This window comes from Lates calcarifer, linkage group LG12, assembly GCF_001640805.2.
Source record: "Lates calcarifer isolate ASB-BC8 linkage group LG12, TLL_Latcal_v3, whole genome shotgun sequence".
Lineage (NCBI taxonomy): Eukaryota > Metazoa > Chordata > Actinopteri > Centropomidae > Lates > Lates calcarifer.
This window is the reverse complement of record NC_066844.1, coordinates 9,082,566-9,101,380: the sequence shown is the minus strand read 5'-3', so window position 1 is coordinate 9,101,380 and position 18,815 is coordinate 9,082,566. Positions and strand designations below refer to the sequence as shown.

The 18,815-nt window shown below is 38.4% G+C and overlaps 1 protein-coding gene across 1 annotated transcript in view; it reads left to right on the top strand.

Annotated features, from left to right (window-relative positions):
• Window positions 1-18,815, top strand: part of cadpsa (Ca2+-dependent activator protein for secretion a) — a 200,178-nt gene that overhangs the window by 76,589 nt on the left and 104,774 nt on the right. Inside the window, 6 exon segments of the mRNA XM_051074773.1 lie at window positions 4,220-4,356; window positions 4,956-5,143; window positions 9,938-10,039; window positions 10,134-10,197; window positions 10,509-10,632; window positions 14,999-15,067. Coding sequence (XP_050930730.1) covers window positions 4,220-4,356; window positions 4,956-5,143; window positions 9,938-10,039; window positions 10,134-10,197; window positions 10,509-10,632; window positions 14,999-15,067 — 684 coding nt within the window.

Here is an 18,815-nt window from a genome sequence, read left to right as displayed (position 1 = left end):
AATCTGAAATCTCTCACTTACAAATGATTTAAGCCTCTGGGCAAAATGGCAAACATTATGTCTGGCCAGGTACTGCTCATCACCTGGCTACTACCACCTCTTTTCATGAAGCATGGTGGTGGCAGCATAATGTTGAGTCACAACAATGACCTGAAACATAAGGCCAAAACCATGCTAGAGTGGCTTCAGGATAAGTCTCTGACTGTGCTTGAGTGGCCAGCCCAGACTTAAACCCCACAGAACATCTGTGGAGAGACCTGAAGAGGGTAGTTCACAGACACTTCCCATCCAATCTGATTGTTCTTCAGAGGATCTGCCAGAAAAAAATGGAATAAACTGCATCTGTGGGTATTATGGGTATGGACTGACACATGTAAATTGATGTGTGTTGCACTGTAGGCTTAATGATAATGGTCAAAATGCATGCACATAATCCTTCAAGATAATTAGAATTTATTATATTATTATTGAGTCAGTAACACTAGATATACAGTCAAGGTTTTTACCCAACAGCAACCAGATATTAATTTTGTCATGCCGATCTTTAGGTTTGAACTTTGAAATTTTTCTAAATGGAAATGAAACAACCCTGCACCTACTGTATAAAAATCTTCCCACTTGGAATGGAATGCTTTAATCCACCATTTGTTGACCTGAGACCAAATGCTTCAAGCCTTGTTATGGTGAAATCAGTCTGAGAGGACAAACATTAAGCAACAATATGAAGAAGTGAAGAAGGTGAATCTAGCAGATGTCAGGATACTCAACTATCCTATTTCCCAGGGTTGACATGTTACTTCTCACCGTTGTAAAACAGAAATATTTAATAATTAGTAACAACTCACTGATGATGAGTTGAGAGTTGAATTTGGAGATATTAGAGTTGAACCAGGAGAAAATCCCAAATCACTCAAATATCTCCTAACTCAGAAATAATGTTTAAACTTGATACAGTTATGTTGAGCATAAATGATTAGGTATGCAGTGGTGTAGGGTTAGCGAGAGGTCAAGTGTTGGGGAATCAGTGAGAATCTTGTGACAGAAAGATCTCGATGTGTTTGTGTTTGAATGTGTTTCATGGTCGGTCCACAATAGAAGCAAGCCATGTGCTCAATAGCCCCAAATGCTTTTGACCATCAAACCCAGGACCAGCAGTGTGTCCGCTGCCTCCCGGTTCCTCTCCTCTGGATCTATAAATGAATAGCAGCCATCAATCACTGTCAGGGCCGTCCTTCCCCAGCCCAGACGGACGGGGGTGACTAATGTCACTGCACGTTACTGTCCAGCCCTCCCGCCTCCACTCCCGCTCACTCACATCAAACAGACCTGACAAGCCACCAGCTACAGACCAAGGGGGCACCACAATGTCACCTTTTTAGATTTTGGGGGAGGGTGGAACTTGTTGAGGGGACACAATGAGCTCCCAGCATCCCGCTCTTTGTTTTGTTTGTTGATTGACAGCTGGGGTTCCTTCACTGGGCAGTGAAGAGGACGTTTGCTGACAAATCTCTTGATTGCTGTGTATCTCGGTATAACCTTCATTCACATTCTGTCCCAAGTTTGTCCTGACTGATGAGACCGACTGTGTCCACACTGTCTATTCAAGAGCAAAGTTGAATTGATTCTATGATGAGCCATGTAGTTATCACCTTGTGGAGTGTGTCATTTTTCATAACTGCTTGGACCAGAATTATATGATTTATACCACATCTTGCCAGCAATAAAAAAACAGGGAGAAACAGAATCCTTGTGTTACTCCTGTATTTTACACTAACAGGCTGTTGGTCAGTAAGAGGTTACTCAGAAAAGAAAAGGAGAAAAGTCGTTACATGAAGACATTTGAGAAAACCTAATACAGTATGGGCATAATACTGCCAATCTAGACCTTACCTCGCTCCTGTATTATTACTCAACTTGTAGAAGACCTCTGTGTCAAAAGCTAATTGTAAACCTTATTTTTTTTATTTCGATTGTGTTGAATGGTGCTTAATCTGAAATAATAATAAGTGTACTTAATCAAAATGTAATAAAAAACTGTTCTGGGGTCAGATAATTAGGAGCACTGGTCGGCACTGGTCAGACAACGCTCAGTGCTTTTATCGCACATTAAATGCAGACAGGACAGGCATGATTTTGTATATAAATAGAACAAATACATAGAATAAAAGCTTAGAGACACCACTTAAAGATTAATGGAATGTTGGCATAGATCAGTTCGTATGTTGTGCCATGTGCCATCAAGGTAGGCCCTTTGACTACCATACCTATGGACACATTCTATTTTATATATTACATATCATATGCTGTATTTTATATTCAGACATTGTACCTGGATAATATTTTAATCTATCAGTATTGATCATGTTGTTGATCATCAGTGATAAAGGGTTCGTTTGTGGTGACAAAAACAACTGTGTCTTTATGCCTCTGCTACTCCAAAACAGTTTGAGGGGCAAGAGTAATAAGGTACCATATTGGCACAGCATATTAAGCGTAGGATTTGTCAACTTATTGATATTTAAATCCCAAATCCAAGAAAATGGAAACATTTTCCCCGACCCCCATCTCTGGTACAAGCCGGTCTGGCAGCCAGCAGATTTGCTATGTTAATTTGGGGCCACACAAGAGGGCCGGGGCCACGGATATTGCAGTGAAGTGGTATTAGAAATGGGGAGGGTTAATGGGTGGCAAATGGGGTATTATATTATGGGGAATACAGTTCTTGCTCTTGGTTATCTTAAATTACAGGGTTAAGGTGTGTGGCTTAACATACAACAGGCTTGGCCAATGTGATATCCTGTTTTATAAGGCAGTTGACTTGTCCGTAGCATGACCAAGTGGTCACATTGTTTTTGTAAAGGGCTCCAAATTCTGAAGGCTTCCCTTTTATTCACTAGTTGCGTGATTGTCAATGCATTTAAATGAGCTCAAGGGGAAAATGACTCAGTCAAGCTCTCACTACAGCGTGAACAAGAATTCTTTGGAATATTTGTGTTATTTTTTAGAGGTTGTCACTACTATAACAGTCTGTTGTGCTATTAAAGCAGGTTCTGGATATTGTGATGGCTTGCTTTCTTGTTTTATTGATATTATTTATTCTATGAGCTGATTTGTAGTAGTAGTCAACTCAGAATTATTTTGTACAAATATTTTGATTAGTTGTTTTTGTTGTTACATCAGAGAATTGAGCTTGGTTAAATGTTAAATGGGTGATGGCATTAATGCTCTCTCCTTCCTCACAAACTATTGATGAAGTGCTCTTGAGCAAGGCATTTAAGTCTTATGTCCATGTGAGTGTATGCCTACACAGTTGGCAGCAGTAAAATGCTGTGGTTGCACCGCAAGCTGTCAGTGTTTGCAGTCCTCCAGGTACTCACAAACCCTGTCTTCACCTTGTGGTCTTGCATCTTCTCACCAGAGTTGCAGCGCAGTAGCAGCTGCTGTCCTCCTCAGTACCTGAGCCAAACCTGAAAACATGTTTAGAGCTGGGTATATTCAAATTGAAGCGTATAGACATGAATCTATGAATATGCATGACGACACCATGACCTCCAGACCTTAGAACTAACCTTCAACCTCCAAATCACACTCACCTCCTGAAAGCTGCCTGGAAAGCTCTCCTGTCCACCATATCTTTACCCTGCCTATTGAGTCAAAACTGGCAACCTGCATGAAGGGCCCATAATGGAGTCATTTCCTTGACACATGACCTAATAACTGATTTTTTTTATTTGTGACTTTTTATGTTTCTTATTACATTTTATTGTAAGACTGCATTGGATAGGGCACCAAAATCATCATCTCAGTAGGTTTAATATTCAATAGAATTTTTGTTATTTAATTTCTTCAGATATTGGAATGCTGTTACATTAATACTAATACTTCTGAACAAATTTACAAAACTTGTATCCATTGTAAATTATTACTTTGATGTCTTTTTACATTTCCCCATCTGTTTAATTGATCATATTATTTAAGTTAAAATTGTATCTAATCTAACCTTAGCTGTCATTATAAAAAAATGTATAGCATCGCTTCTTTGTGGACATAATTACATATAATTACTTTTTAAAATACATATGAATTTATTTAGTCATGTCGTTGTTATTACTTTCTGCCTGGCTCTGACATTTGACTGACATTTGACTTGTGTGTCTCCCTTTTTCTCTGTCTGTCTCCTCATTGGACGGGTAAATGGTTCGATGGGTATTTTGTACAGATGCCGATCGAGCCCAGAAGCACGGCATGGATGAGTTCATTTCAGCCAACCCCTGTAACTTTGACCATGCCTCGCTCTTTGAGCTGGTACAGCGCCTCACCCTGGACCACAGACTCAACGACTCCTACTCCTGCCTGGTAAGAGAAGGCTTTATATCAGCGTCTGTGTTCTGGGGTAACTGTCATTGTTGGTGCCACATTTGCTTATATACACCAAAATTAAGTAGTTGAGTGAGGAACGAAAAAAGAGTTAGCATGCAGGTCACACCAACACCAGCCTTAACAGAAAAAAAAAAGAAATTTCAGCAGTTGCAAGACGGCTCAGCTGTAACTTACAGTTTTCAGATGATTTGCCAAACTTGTAGATTTTGATATACCAGTTTCCTTTGGCATATCTATACTTATTGTTTCTCAATCAATTGGTGTTTATTATGTCCTGAGTGTTTCAACAGGATGACTTTCCGCAACAGGCCTAGTGAAAATGTACAAAAACAAAGTACAAGGCTGCCCAAACTTTTGCACATTGCACAGTAACTAATTTTGAAATAGTTCATGAAATTAAAAGAAACAGAGCATTAAAATTTGAAGACAGTGTAACATGTTTGTTTGCTGCAGGGGTGTATTTACATCTTTTCATAAATAAACATATGTCCAGTGGTATCCAAACTTTTGCAAAACACTGTATGTTCACCTCATCAGAAGATTCACGCAACATTGCTTGTATGTGTCTCCCACAGGGCTGGTTCAGTCCTGGTCAGGTGTTTGTCTTGGATGAGTACTGCGCTCGCTACGGCGTCCGGGGCTGCCATCGGCATTTATGTTACCTTAGCGATCTGCTGGAGAGGGCGGAGAATGGAGCCATGATCGACCCCACCCTGCTACACTACAGCTTTGCCTTCTGTGCCTCCCATGTCCATGGCAACAGGTACAAATGAAACTGCTGGCCTTTCACTTTCCCCCCACAGGTACAAACTATCTCTGAATGTTACAATGATAAAAACACAAAATATTATTTTCATTGGAAAGACTCCACTTGGAGGAAAATGATTAATGACAGCCAGGTCAGTAAGTATATACGATCACAATATCTGAACCCCCACCCCCCTTTTTAATGCCATCAGATTTATGCTTTCAGTTTCTTCTTGCATGCCAATGAGTTATCGCTTTGCATGTTGTTTGCACGCTCACTTTTCTTCTTTCTTTTGTCTTTTGTTCATGTCTTCTTTTGACCTTTTTTTCTCTCCTCATTTTCACAACATGACTTTCCCTCCACTGTCTCCAAAACCCTGTACTTCCACACAACTGCATCTAGTCAGCGTGTGTGTGAGTTATTAAACTGGCCAGTGTCTCAGGCCGAAATCCAGCATGTCCTTTTCCCCTCTGTCCCTGACTCCCCCACCCAAACTACTAAGAGAGAACTCAAAATCATTGAGTTCATGAAGAAAAAGGACTTCAGGTCCCCAATTTTCTCAGGAAGTAGAAGGTAAGTCTTTTCGTGTGACAGTGTTTTTTTTTTTCCACCACAGTCAGACAGTCTGAAACTAATCAGGTATAACCCGGTTATCAAAACCAGTCAATGGACATTAAGCTAAATGTTGTCAACTACAGTGGTCACATGACAAAAAAAAAAATTTTACTAAAAATAAAAAGGATGAGCATGTTGGCTGAATATGATGAAAACAAGCATGGACTTTTGATATGAGGACTAAGACTAAGGCTAAATCTAAAAATAGCATAAAACATAAAGTCTGCCCCTCAGGTATAAAACTAAATTAGGCACTGTAGCATGTTCTTAATCTTGGTTTTAGAGGAGCAGTTTTCAGTTAGAGATCAAATGGTGTCATTTCCAGAAGGTTCTGTGGTATGTGACACAGGAGTCATCTGGCCTTTATTCCAGTATGTACCCTGTTATCTAAGTTGCACTATTTACCTCTTGTCTAATCTGTTGTGATGTGCTCGGACATCAAATCTGTCAACATAACAGTCGGCTGTCTGCAGATGAAGCGTAACAAAGATAGACGAGGGCCACTCCAGCGCTGAGGGCAAAGGTCAGGGAGGGTTGTCTGTCAGTGCCCCCCCCCCCCCCCAATCTATCCATCCATCCCTCCCTTGGTCCTGCTGACAAACAGTGACTGAGGACAGAGGCCTTTTCTGATCAGCACGGACAGTGGACGACAGTTGCTCCAAGAAAAAGAGGAAAAAAAAAAAAAGAGGGATAAATTAAAGAGGAATTTGATTGAAATCTGTGGAGAAAGAAATGTGGAGGCTTATCATATTCTTTTTTTTCCCTAAAACTGAAGGGAGTAGTGTAGTTTACACTCAGGCATCAAAAAGTTGTTTCTTGCTGGCAGAGGAAAGTGGTCAGCACAGTAAATACATATATATATATATATATATATATATATATATATATATATATATATATATATATGTGTGTGTGTGTGTGTGTGTGTGTACATATATAAAATAAAATCCACAAATAATGAGCCTTGCATATCTACACATCCACACACATCAAACAGAGACCTGCTCTGTCAGTCCAGCCATTGTGCCTGCAGGTCGAAGCATGACAGGTTGACAGGTTGTCATGTGTGACGGGCCGAATGTCTCCACTGCCGACACTGGTGCGTTTGCCCCTGTGCACACACCTCAAATCCCCCACCCTGCGCCTCCCTCCAAACTCCCCTCCTAATAGCCTGCTGGCCTGGAGGTGTTGGTGCACCAAGCTGGACTCAGATGCCCAGTCGCCTGCTAAAGTGTCAGGATTCAACTTCTGTCCAGCTGAATGCTGACTCCCTGTAGACTGACTGACAGTTACAAAATGGCTTTAAAATAAATAAATAAAATATCAGCTATCCTTAATTTTTCTATCAAAGAAAGTATAGTAAAATTGAATTTGTATATTTACATTTGTACTCCTCTTAGTTTCTATTACAGTTTATGTAGCTTCAGATTCATGATTTTATTTTTTCAGTTCTGATGTTGATCATTATGCCTGGAGGTCAACAACTGAGTGCAATGTATGACAACTGAGGGGCTGACTTTTGTCATTGCACTTTGCTGTATGAAATATGGATAAAAATACTGTTTTTCTCAATTAAATAAAATTTACTGAACAAGTTAAATCTTTAAAACCAGTGAAGATTAAAAAAAAAAAAAATTTAACTGATGAACTGAAAATTTGGAAAATTACCACATATAACATATTATATTACATACAGTCATCACAAGTAAAATTATAATGGCTAAAAATGGATTCATGTTATCTTGGATGCAACATTAACATATTTTACTAATAGACAGTATACCATACACACAAGCAGGGATGTCCAGTAGCATGAGATGCAGTGGTTGGGAAATGTATAGTTTACAGTGTTTCAGATTTCTCATATGAAATGTGGTTTGATAGATAAGGAAAATCTACAATAAGTTAACAGTTTTCTTAAAATATTTTTGGAAAATAATTTGTCACACAGTAGTAGTTTTTAATTTAATAAATGTTTCATATATTTATTTTATAATATATTAAGTAATCAGATTATTATTTTCTCAATTGATTAAAAGAAAATGACAGAAAACACCATTAAACTGTTCATCACCAGTTCTTAGAGTCTACATCGACATATTCAGATTTATTTTGTTGACCAGCAGTCCAAACCTTAAAGATGTTCAGCATAATGTCACAGGAAACAAAGACAACCAGTAATTATTCACACTGAGAAACTGGAACCAGATTTTTGCTTAGAGATGGACTTAAATGATTAATCAACTATTGAAATAGTAGACTCACTTTCTGTCTGTTGAGTGATTGATTAATCAACTAATTAAGTCAACTCTAGAGTGATTCATTCCTGGAAGTGTACAAAGAAACAAGGGTTTCTGAAAATGATCAACAAGAGTCCAAACATGGCTGAGTGTATTTTCCAGTTAAAGCTGAGTTTTTGGATTTTTTACAATTGGGATTGCAGAGATTTTGTGTTATATGGCAGTCTACCTTGAGGCCTTGATGTGGATGTCCACTGCATAGAAAAGGAGATGTGAAAGTGTTGCTGGCTTCCCGTCTGTCTGTCACTGATGGCTCATTTGCTTGTTGTCATCACTGGAGCTGCGAGGTCATCTGGTTAAGCAAACATGAGGAAGCTGCCAAGGAACAACACGCGGCTGGAAAAAAAAAGCCCTGCAGGACTTAATTAGTGTGAAATATTTTCTTATTTCATTTTCTGTCACAATGAGAAAGGTGAGATGGCTTTTTATTGTGAATTTTTGTATTGACAGTTTCTCTCTAGTTTTTGTGTTGGGCTTGCATATACTAAAATGTGTTTCTAATGCGTAGATCACCAGCCACAAAACAAAAATTACAGTAAAAACAACACAAAGGAGTGTAAACTAAGCACTCTGATTATCATGCAAGAAACAGATGCTGTGCGATAATTTTCTAAATTTAACTTTGTAGCATTTTTACAACTCCTACAACAAGTTTCTTACCATCCTGTCTATTCTGAGTCTACTTAACCAAAAAAATAAATAAATAAATAAATAAAAAAATAAGGTTATGATGAACAAATCTTAAACTGCTGGTGAGGTCAATCTTCAGACTCAGAAACCTGATCATAATTTCCAGCAGCAGAGGCCTACAGGTGGCAGTGACACACAGACAGAGTGTCTGTTCAAGTGTCCATGAAAATTGAGGGGAGTCTAGATGAGATGATTGCTGATGTTGAGCAAACTGGTACCCTTCAAAATCAAACACAGCACTCATGGAGTGCAGCAAGTATATCACCACACACACACATATACACACACAGTGTCTCACTGTCTGCTGAAATGACATGTCAAAGGGAGGGGAGTTTGGGGCTTGGGGGGGTGGAGGGGTGGCTGGGGGATTGAGAGAGAGAGGGAGAGTGTTGTGTCTCCTGCTTCTCATCATGCTGTCATGGGCATCAGTCCAGCGCCTCTTCTGTCACATGCACTCTGCTCACACTCCATCCTGACCCAACCATGTCACAAACGATAAAAACACATCTCATACACATGTACACACACCTGCTTGTGAAGCTGTAATTGCTATCTGCGTATTGAAATGATAAGATTATGATGCAGCAATACAGTGAACCTTGTGGTTTGCTGTTGAGGATGTCCTCACTACATGCATAAATAAATAGGATAAAATTCATGTGAGCATTGTAATCAGTGTTAATTTACTGTTTATGCGTGCATAAACAGTGTTATTTATGCTTGCATGCGTGAATCTGTAACGTCCAGTAATGTGTGTGCAGGTATGTGCAGAGCAAACCTACCACTTTTTCTTGACTTGTAATTATTAGTGCACTGCAAGATTCTTCTGTACTGAAACACCATTAAGGCATTTTATAGTTTTCCCACAGTGATCCATGGCTGACAATTCAAGAATGCTAATAATAATGTTAGAATATGCCCCCATATCCTTTAGGGATATGGACTGAGGTCTGTAGAACCCGTCTCACCCACTCTGTGGTGCAAAGATAAAAACACAGAACATTGACTAAACATTGGACACACAGTACAAGCAGGCAGATGATAAAAATTGAATAAATAATGGAATACATAAATTGTAATAAAACATTCTTAGTGTTTTTTCTTGTTTGATATACAAATTGCTTGGGGAAGGAAACTGTTCTTGAAGTTAGTGATCTACTTAGTTCCTCAGCACTGACCCGCTGTAAATGCTGTTGTTTTTCAGGCCTGACGGTATTGGCACAGTGACTGTGGAAGAGAGGGAACGTTTTGAGGAAATCAAGGAGAGGCTACGGGTGCTTTTGGAAAACCAGATTACACACTTCAGGTAGGAACTATTTACAATAGCAACCATGTGCTGAATTTATGTCAATCTGGGCTACTTAGGGTTCAAATGAAAATCCATTCTATTGCTTCCACAGGTACTGCTTTCCATTTGGACGGCCAGAGGGAGCGCTGAAAGCAACTCTGTCCTTGCTTGAAAGGGTTAGTCATTTTTACCGGTGGATAGATACATACAGGATTTATTTGGCTATCCAATATGGACTACATACCTTGCCTTTAAACATCTCTCTAATCACTCAGTTTTCAATGCCTGTATAGCCAATAAATGTATTGGCTTGGATCCATGTTTATGTTTTCATTTTGTGATGTTCAGCACAAATTTCTTTTGATGCAAAATTTTTCAGCCAGCGTCAATCATACTTCTGCAAACTTCGAGTTCTTATCATTCATCATGATTTGCCATTATAATTCTCCACACTGAAAAAAAAGGTCTCTGTGTCTTTCCTGTCTAGGTTCTGATGAAAGATATTGTTACTCCAGTTCCACAAGAGGAAGTTAAAGCTGTAATCCATAAGTGTTTGGAGCAGGCAGCTCTGGTCAACTACCAACGCCTGTCAGAGTATGCCAAACTGGAGGGTAAGTTACTACTCATGGGTATACTGTCTTTATATGGCTGTTAAAATGACAACTTTTTACATACTAAGTCAGTCAGAGTTACAGAGAATTTTCTGTCACACATGGACCCAGGCATGAGAGATTATAAAGGCAGTGTTGAAAGGATTCCTAAACTCAGTGGGGCAGAGCTTGTAAAATATGGTGGGTATATAATGTGGTTGTAAGCTTATAGAATGTGTTGAGATAGTCAGTCAAAAGTGGAGAACATGTTCACCAAATTTGACCAAGCAAGGAAATTACCAAACTTTTTTAGCTAAATTGTGTAGACAGTTGGAATTAATTTTGGGCTTTCATTTTACATACTGTATATGCAGTCAAATTCTGATATTTACTGTTGGAAAAACTGTTCGCTAAGAAGTTAGAGGGTTTAGTTTAGTTTAGTTTAGTTGCCACATATGTTCTGTGTCAATAAGACTTCGAATGAAGCAGCCAGCAATGCAATCATGAATTTTTTAAAAAAAGTCTAACTTTAAAAATTTTCTTCACAGCTGCAGAAAGAGCCTCTCCTTTCGTCTTTTATATTGCACATAATGGCATGATAGTTGTTTTAGGTGACAAATGCTATGTTTATTTTGCCTTCAGCCTGTTTTAGTACAAAATGTACAGTAAGTAAAAATGCATTCAATTCAACCTTTATGCTGACTTTGTCCACCATGCCTAAGCTTCTCTTTCAGCTGAGTCCTACACTGCCTCTGTCTCCTACTTTGGCTTGCCAAGTAGCTGAAGTGATGCTCGCTCTTTTCCCTTGTCTCTGCCTTCCTCTTCCTTGCTCTCTGATGACCTCCATACTCACTCTCTTTTCCCTATCTATTGGCTTTTGCTGCTTCTCATTAACTGCTGTTTGAAAACAGGAAGGCCAATAAATAAGACATAATGGGGCTGCTCCTTGTGGCAGTTCCGTGTGTTTTTTTTTTTTTTTTTTTTTTCTGTTGCATGGTCCAGGTTTTCTTTAGTAGGCATCATAAGCATTTGGTAAGAAGAAACAGTTTATCCTAAACTGAACCAGAACATGTACCTGTCACCTACTTTACTGCAGAATTTTTACTATTACAAAAAAACCCCATAATGTTCTATTCTTTATATAAATGTCATCTTCAAATTTCACTTTTATGTGTTCAACCATATCTGTGACAATTTGTGACAGGAACATTTAGGAAATTTATTGTTTGGCAAGAGTGAGTTAAAAAGGTTCATATCAGTTTAATCCTTATGTGTTTAGTACAGGGATAGGTCCTGTTGTATGTAGCCTAGCCTAGAGCAGAGTTGAGTTGAAAGTGAAAAATACACCTGTCAACACCTCCAAAGTTGTCTTAGTTACATGTTGCATCTTGTTAATTTACAAGCTAGTCACCAATTCATTCAAGAGACATTTGGGTTTTGTTCATAGAGCAGAGGTCAGACCTGGCAACCTTATTGTGAGGACTGGCTTTTTGAGATTCTGTGTATAGTCACTGTACCTATTGGTTATTTGTTAAACTTGTTGTTCTTCATGTCCCAAATAATGCCAGGAGGTTCAAGTGTTATTTTCCCTCTTTATATACCAGGTGCAGACCTTTAACTATATCAAGTATTTTGAGTATCTTGAGTATTCCAGGCTGCAGGTGCACAGGGCACACTTACATGATATTCTGGTGATGAGTGGAATTTAAAAAAAAGCTTCATCCTCCTCCCAAAATAAAAAGCTGCAAGCTATATAAAACTGATAAATTATGAACTGTGTTATAGAGTTACTTACTTGTGATCATCATCATATGTCTGAGTTGAAGGTTCTGCATTAATAGCCTAGACACTGGTAATTTCAAGGCTAAAGTGCCCACTTTGAGGGCCAAAGGTTCATCATGTGTAGATTTATTCTTAGTGCAGGAGATATATATATAGTCTGGTTAAGTATAGGGAAAGATTGTGGTTTTGTAAGTAAACTGAGTGTAAGTAAATACAATGTGTCTGAAGATAGTGAACTTTTTCTATATTGAACCAGACCATGATCATTCTCTAACCTCAACCAACTAATTTGAATGCCTAAAAAATGTAACAATTCTGTAGTCACTACAACTGGATATTGAAATTTTTACTGATATGTCCATTGATCTCTGCACATTTGTGACTTGCCAAATATGGAAATTAACAACATATCGTTACTATGTTAATGGAAAAAATAATGTGGTTGCAGTTGCATTTTCTTCACAGTGTATTTGGTATTGCAAATTAGTTGTATATAAATATAATTTCTAGGAGACATTCATTCCTGATTTCTAGGTTCGATAAAACATAAATATTATATCTTATTAGTTATATTGCTAATTTGTCATAGCCTGGCTAGCTGTTTTCCACTGCTAAGATGGGCTAAGCATACACAGGCCAATCTGTGTTTAATGTCACTATTCTCTGGAATATTTCTCTTTCATGTAAGAGAAACATGACTCACCCTGGCAGGCATTGATTTGAATGCATCCACATTAGAGTGCTGTCTCATGTTAATCTCTGAAAATAGAAATATAAAGAATAACCTGTCCACTTACAGACTCTCTACCCTTCTTTTTCTTCTTAACTACCCTTAAATTTCTCTTATAATTGAAACTTTTGTAGTGTTTGACTTGCATTAAGACAGATCAAGGAGAGTTACCTAGCTTGGTCAGATAATACACACTAAAACAAGTACAAAATAGCAGTACATTAGTAAAAAAGTACATTTCCCAAGTAACTCTAATGTACTTAAATTGGCCAATTTAAGACAATGACTGTAAAGAAACAACCACAACCCTGAAGAAACTAAGGATGATGAACCTTAGTATCTCAGTTGTCCTTATTGATTATGCCCAAAATCCCTTTCCTTCATACTTGTGGGTTTCTTGACTTTTGGGAAGAACTTGATATTTCATATTTTACCTCTCCTTGGCAGAACGAATGGTTAATCCAAAGTAGACAGCCTATAATTTTTGAATCCTAAACACACATGCATGGATACAGTCCACCTGTACTCTGCTATTTATCTCTCACAATAACGGAAGCAAAGCGATCTTGCTCACTTTGTCTGCAGAATCTCAGACACCTGGCCCTACCCAGCTAAAAACATAGGCCAGAACTGTAAACTCTAAGGTTAGACTGATATGTTGTTTTGCTGACATTGGCCTATCAGTGAAAACCATGGACATGAATGTTTACCTTCATCCAATTCTGATATGAGATATGAGGATTTGATGCAATTTAATGACCTATTGTAAGGGGATAAAAGGTGCTTTGTGTAGCATTTAAATGAAAAAAATTACTTGCTATAGTATTACTCAATTCATTTTCATAGATCAATATTATTATTCTAAACAATAGTTACACACGTATAAAGAGCTACACACAGACGTGTAGCTCTTTAAACATCCATGACACAGACAGAGAGCAGAGGAGAGAGACAGAGACAGCAATTCAACCAAGACGCTATATTTTTATAGTGTCCCTCCCTTACATCTTGCACACTAATTCTGGCTGGGGACTACACACCCACTGCCCAAGTTGCAAGAAACCAGGGAGCACACACAAGTAAGCAAAATAAAACTGCGATTGTGCAAATTTCCATTAAATGCGCTGCAGCTGCAGTGTTTGATTTTAAGACAACACTACCCTTTCAAAATTCACACACTAAGCCAGTGCTTAAAGTGTGTGCAGTGTACTCTTCCCAAGTCCTGCCCCCAAAGCTGTGAATGGACTCTCAACAGTTTTTCATTTTGGCATCTATGAGGTGTCGTCCTCTTCATAAAAAAAAGCTCCCTTGCTCCTCCTCGTGCAAACTAATGGAAGTGCTTTGTATTTAGTTTTGGCAGGTATGGGCTGCCCTCCGTTTGTCAACACAGAAATGCAATAAATCAATTCATGTCACAATGAAAAAAAATGTATTCAAGTGTTACAAAAATAGGCTAAATAACAATAGGCTAATTAACAATTAACATACATTATTCATTTAGTTATGACATACTGAATGCATACCCTTCATAAAATCAAATATTTCTTTTTATTTGTTTTCATTCAGGCAATTCAAATCTTTCATAACACTACACCATCCTGATTAATTTGCTAATGATACGTTAAGATTTCAAAATGATACATACTGCGCCTTTGATACAATGCATTTTAGATTTTTTAGCTCTCACTGATACCTAATACACTGGTATGTCTTATGAAATGACATTTTTTAATTGTAAGGTATTAAATAGCAGCACAGACAGTGCAGGCGTGGGGCCTCGAAAACCTCATATCGGTCAAACCCTAGTGACCTCTGTGCTCATCCACTCTGACCCTGGCTCTCGCATGCCTCGGTATCCTCCCTCTTTCTCTATAGGGAAAAAGAGAGAGATGTATGAACATCCTGTCTTCTGCTTGGCGTCTCAAGTGATGGATTTAACCATTCGTGAGTACCTTCCTCATTCCCCAGCCTCATCCCCCATCTCTGCACTCTTATTTTTCTCTTACAACCAGTATGCACATCTAACCACAACGAACGACCTCACATTATGTTGTCCTTTGATTTGTTCATATCAGTTCTCCAGTCTGTAAAGTCTACTTGTTATAGTTTCTTGAAATGTCTCAAGCTCTGTTTGCCTCTTACAGCAACTCAAAACACATTCTGATCTTTCTGTAAGCTTGTTGTCTGTGATGCCCAAACCACCTGCTCCTTGGTCTGTCTGTGACTTGAATGCATTTTTACTTTGCTTGTGTGTAAATCCTCCCAAGTGTTAAGATCATGGTACATTCAAACAGGGCAACCACATCCTGCAGTTATTTAAAGGTATTTTATTCAGTTCTCAGTTCTTTGAGTGAAACATATTTGGACCCAGATTAGATGAGCTGTTAAAGTGAAAGGTCAACCACTCCCATTGTGAACATACCTTTGTCTTTGAATGCAACTACCATAAAATGTTGTTATTCTAACAGGTTTTAATGCTATTTCAGATGCCCCCATATTGGATTTTAGGTAAAAGTGAAGATGCTTTGTGCTTTGTGTGTCTTTTACTTGCTTCTTCTTGAGTCTCCAATACCACAAAATGCACTTAAGAAGTACCTTGGTCAGACGCTGTGGATATATGCTGAATGCATTGATATTGAAGAGTCAATCTAACCTTTACCTTTATTTCTGACTCCTGTTCTCCATTAGCTTTGGCTTATACAACTGTACCAAATGATCTCTTCTCTCACACCTTCCACCTGATACTTTCCCACCTCTCTCTACCTTCTGTCCATCCTTGCAACCCGTTCTTTTTCCTTTAAATTGAACTCTTACTCAGTGGAGAAATCTCAGAAAAACTGAAGGATCCAGGTGATGTTGTACTGTATGTCTAACCTCTGCTGTTCCTGACTAGAAAACATCCAGTCTACCCGTAGACCATACCACCATAAACCCTGTCTCAACCTCCCTGATGCATTGCTCAGCAAAGGCACAGAAACTTTACAGGACATGTTTCAGGAACGTTGCGACAGCATAAGTGTTTTCCCCCCATGTGATGTTTTTCATTGCTCTGCATCTCAGAATGGAGATGGAATCTTTGTTGAGGCTGACTTGTCCTGCAGGAATTGGAAAATATGTATTAACAAAAAGATCCAATTCAAAAAGTGTGGCAAAATAAGCAAGAATTAAGAACTGCAATGATTTAACTCAACTGCAGTCTCATGATGTCCATCCTGGGAAGTGTTTTAACATAGACAGGAAAGCAGGGATGCATTGATAATTCAATCATTAATCATTAATGTGATTCATATGTTACCAGTGAAAATCACTTCAGTTGATCAGTAACTCAAGAGAGAGAGAGTGCAAGCATCCAAGCATGGAAGGAAACACTGTTTGCATGCAGGTGGCGTTTAAAGCATTTCAATTTAAGAAATAGCTTTTTCTTAAAGAAAATAATATAGACCTTTATGTCAAGTCAAGTGACTTATCTTAATTGTCATTGTATATAACAGTGAAACAGCTAAGCCTCTCGGGGATCTACATTGTGCAAATTGTAAGCTGGGTAGTTTTGTTCAGCAGCCTGACTGTTTGGGGGAAAAACGTCCATCATAGTCCTTGCTCGAATATACCTGTATGTTCTACCTGAGGATGGGTCAAACAAGAGATGGGCTGGATGTGATCAGTCTCTGAAGATGCTGTGAGACTGGCTTAGGCAGCGGGAGAAGTAGATGGTGGTGATGTCTGGTAAATGGTCACTAGTGATTTTCCCTGCTTACTTTAACACTCCCTGAAGAGCTTGCTGCTCTGGCTATGTTCAACTGGTGAACCACACTGACACACAGTATGTCAGCACACTCTAAATGGCTCAGTGGTAGAATTCACCAGAAGCCTCTATGGTACATTTGCTTTCTCTGTTTCCTTAAGAAAAAGAAGCACTGTTAAGCTCTCCCAATCACTGAGGCAGTGTTGTGCCCCAGGATCTCAGTCACTGCCAGAACCAGGATCTTTAAGTTGGTATCCTTCTCCACCCCCTCACCATTTATGTTGAGAGGGGTGTGGTTGTATTGTCCTGACTTGCAGAAGTCCAAAGTCAGTTCTTTGGTCTTCTTGATGTTCAGAGCCAGGTTATGACTATTGCACCATTCTGCCAGTTTTGTACTCCTATACACAGACTCATCATTGTTGAGATGAGGCTGATCACTGTAGTATCTTCTATGAATTTGATGATGGGAGATAAGGGTATAAAGTAAGTGGACTAAGCACACATCCAGTGTGTTTAAAGCCACTATATCCAGCATGTTTGCTATGAATATTATTCCAAATTATTTTTATTGCTAACATGTGGCATAAAATGCCATTTTCTTCAGTGGCAGTGCTTAATGATAATAGCCATCATCATCAAAACATTATTAGCATTATTATCATTAGTGTCGCATCTCAGGTTAAAGGGTAGGTTCACAATTCTCAAGTCTGTTATAAATATTCAGGGTATCTAACAATTGTTTTAAGAAAGACTTAAAATTATCCTGTCAATTGCTGGCAAATAATATTCGATAAAACTAAAAGTCCATTATTTAAAAAAGTAAAGTAAAAGGTTCTGTAAAATGTAATGGTGTAGAAAATAATTGTTCCTTCATTTCCAAAACTGCTCTTCCAAATTCTGATATAACAGCTCTGACTTGACATACATTACTAGATACTAACAATCCCCTTTGAACCAGTACAAAGCTCCATTCTGTGGAAGCTTTCAGCCATGTTAGCATGACCTCAGCTCTACCAGGCAATCTCCCCATCATCCTGCTGAGCTGTCCACAACATCACTGGCCACAAGAGCACTGCCAGTAGGTGTATGTGTACTTACCTAGCAGAATGATGGTGCTGACTGGACCATTGCACACACACTGTGGTGTTTTTAAGACATGTATCTTTATTTCAACATTCTAGTATTGATATAACAGAGTTGGAAAGTGGGTGGGGACATGGTTCTAGAAGTATTTCCTCCACATTAAATTAACATTTGAAAGTATGTAACTTATTTATATAATATAGAATAAAAAATAAAATAGAAATGGACTGTAGAGATCAAAAAACAGCACTGTAAGATATTCTTAAAAACAATACTTCCTCAGTACAGAGGAGATTGGACTAAGCTTTGAAAGCACATTTTAGTTTAAAGGTTACAAAAGGTCAGGTTTAAAAGAGAAGAAAAATTGAATCTAAAAGATCCTATAAAAGTAAGATAAAGAAAAAAATATAAATAGCTACAGGTGATAAACAAAGGAGAAAAATAGGAATTTAAGATCTTAAAGGCAATCAGAGTTGGGGCACAAGTATGTGTAGCCCATGGTAACGAAATAAAGCCTCACCAATGTTTGTTTTAATCCTTGGAAAAACATGTTAGTTTCAAAAGATCTTCAAGGTCAGGCAGTCTCATGGTGTGCAAGCAGGTCAGCAATGTGCACACAGATTGAGGAAGGAGGACACCACAGCTGTTGAGATGTGATATGATAAAAGCATGGATCAAGTTTCCAGTGCTACAAAACTTAATTCTGAAGATAATCTCCATTTCCTCAACACATATCTCCAGGAAAATCTAACAATAGTATGGAATTGTGTTATGGTCATTGGGTGTTTTACCATTTTATGAAGAGGAAATTGTGTTTTGGGGGTTAAATCAGTTTGGTTTTGGAGTTATGGAACTATTCTCCAGTCA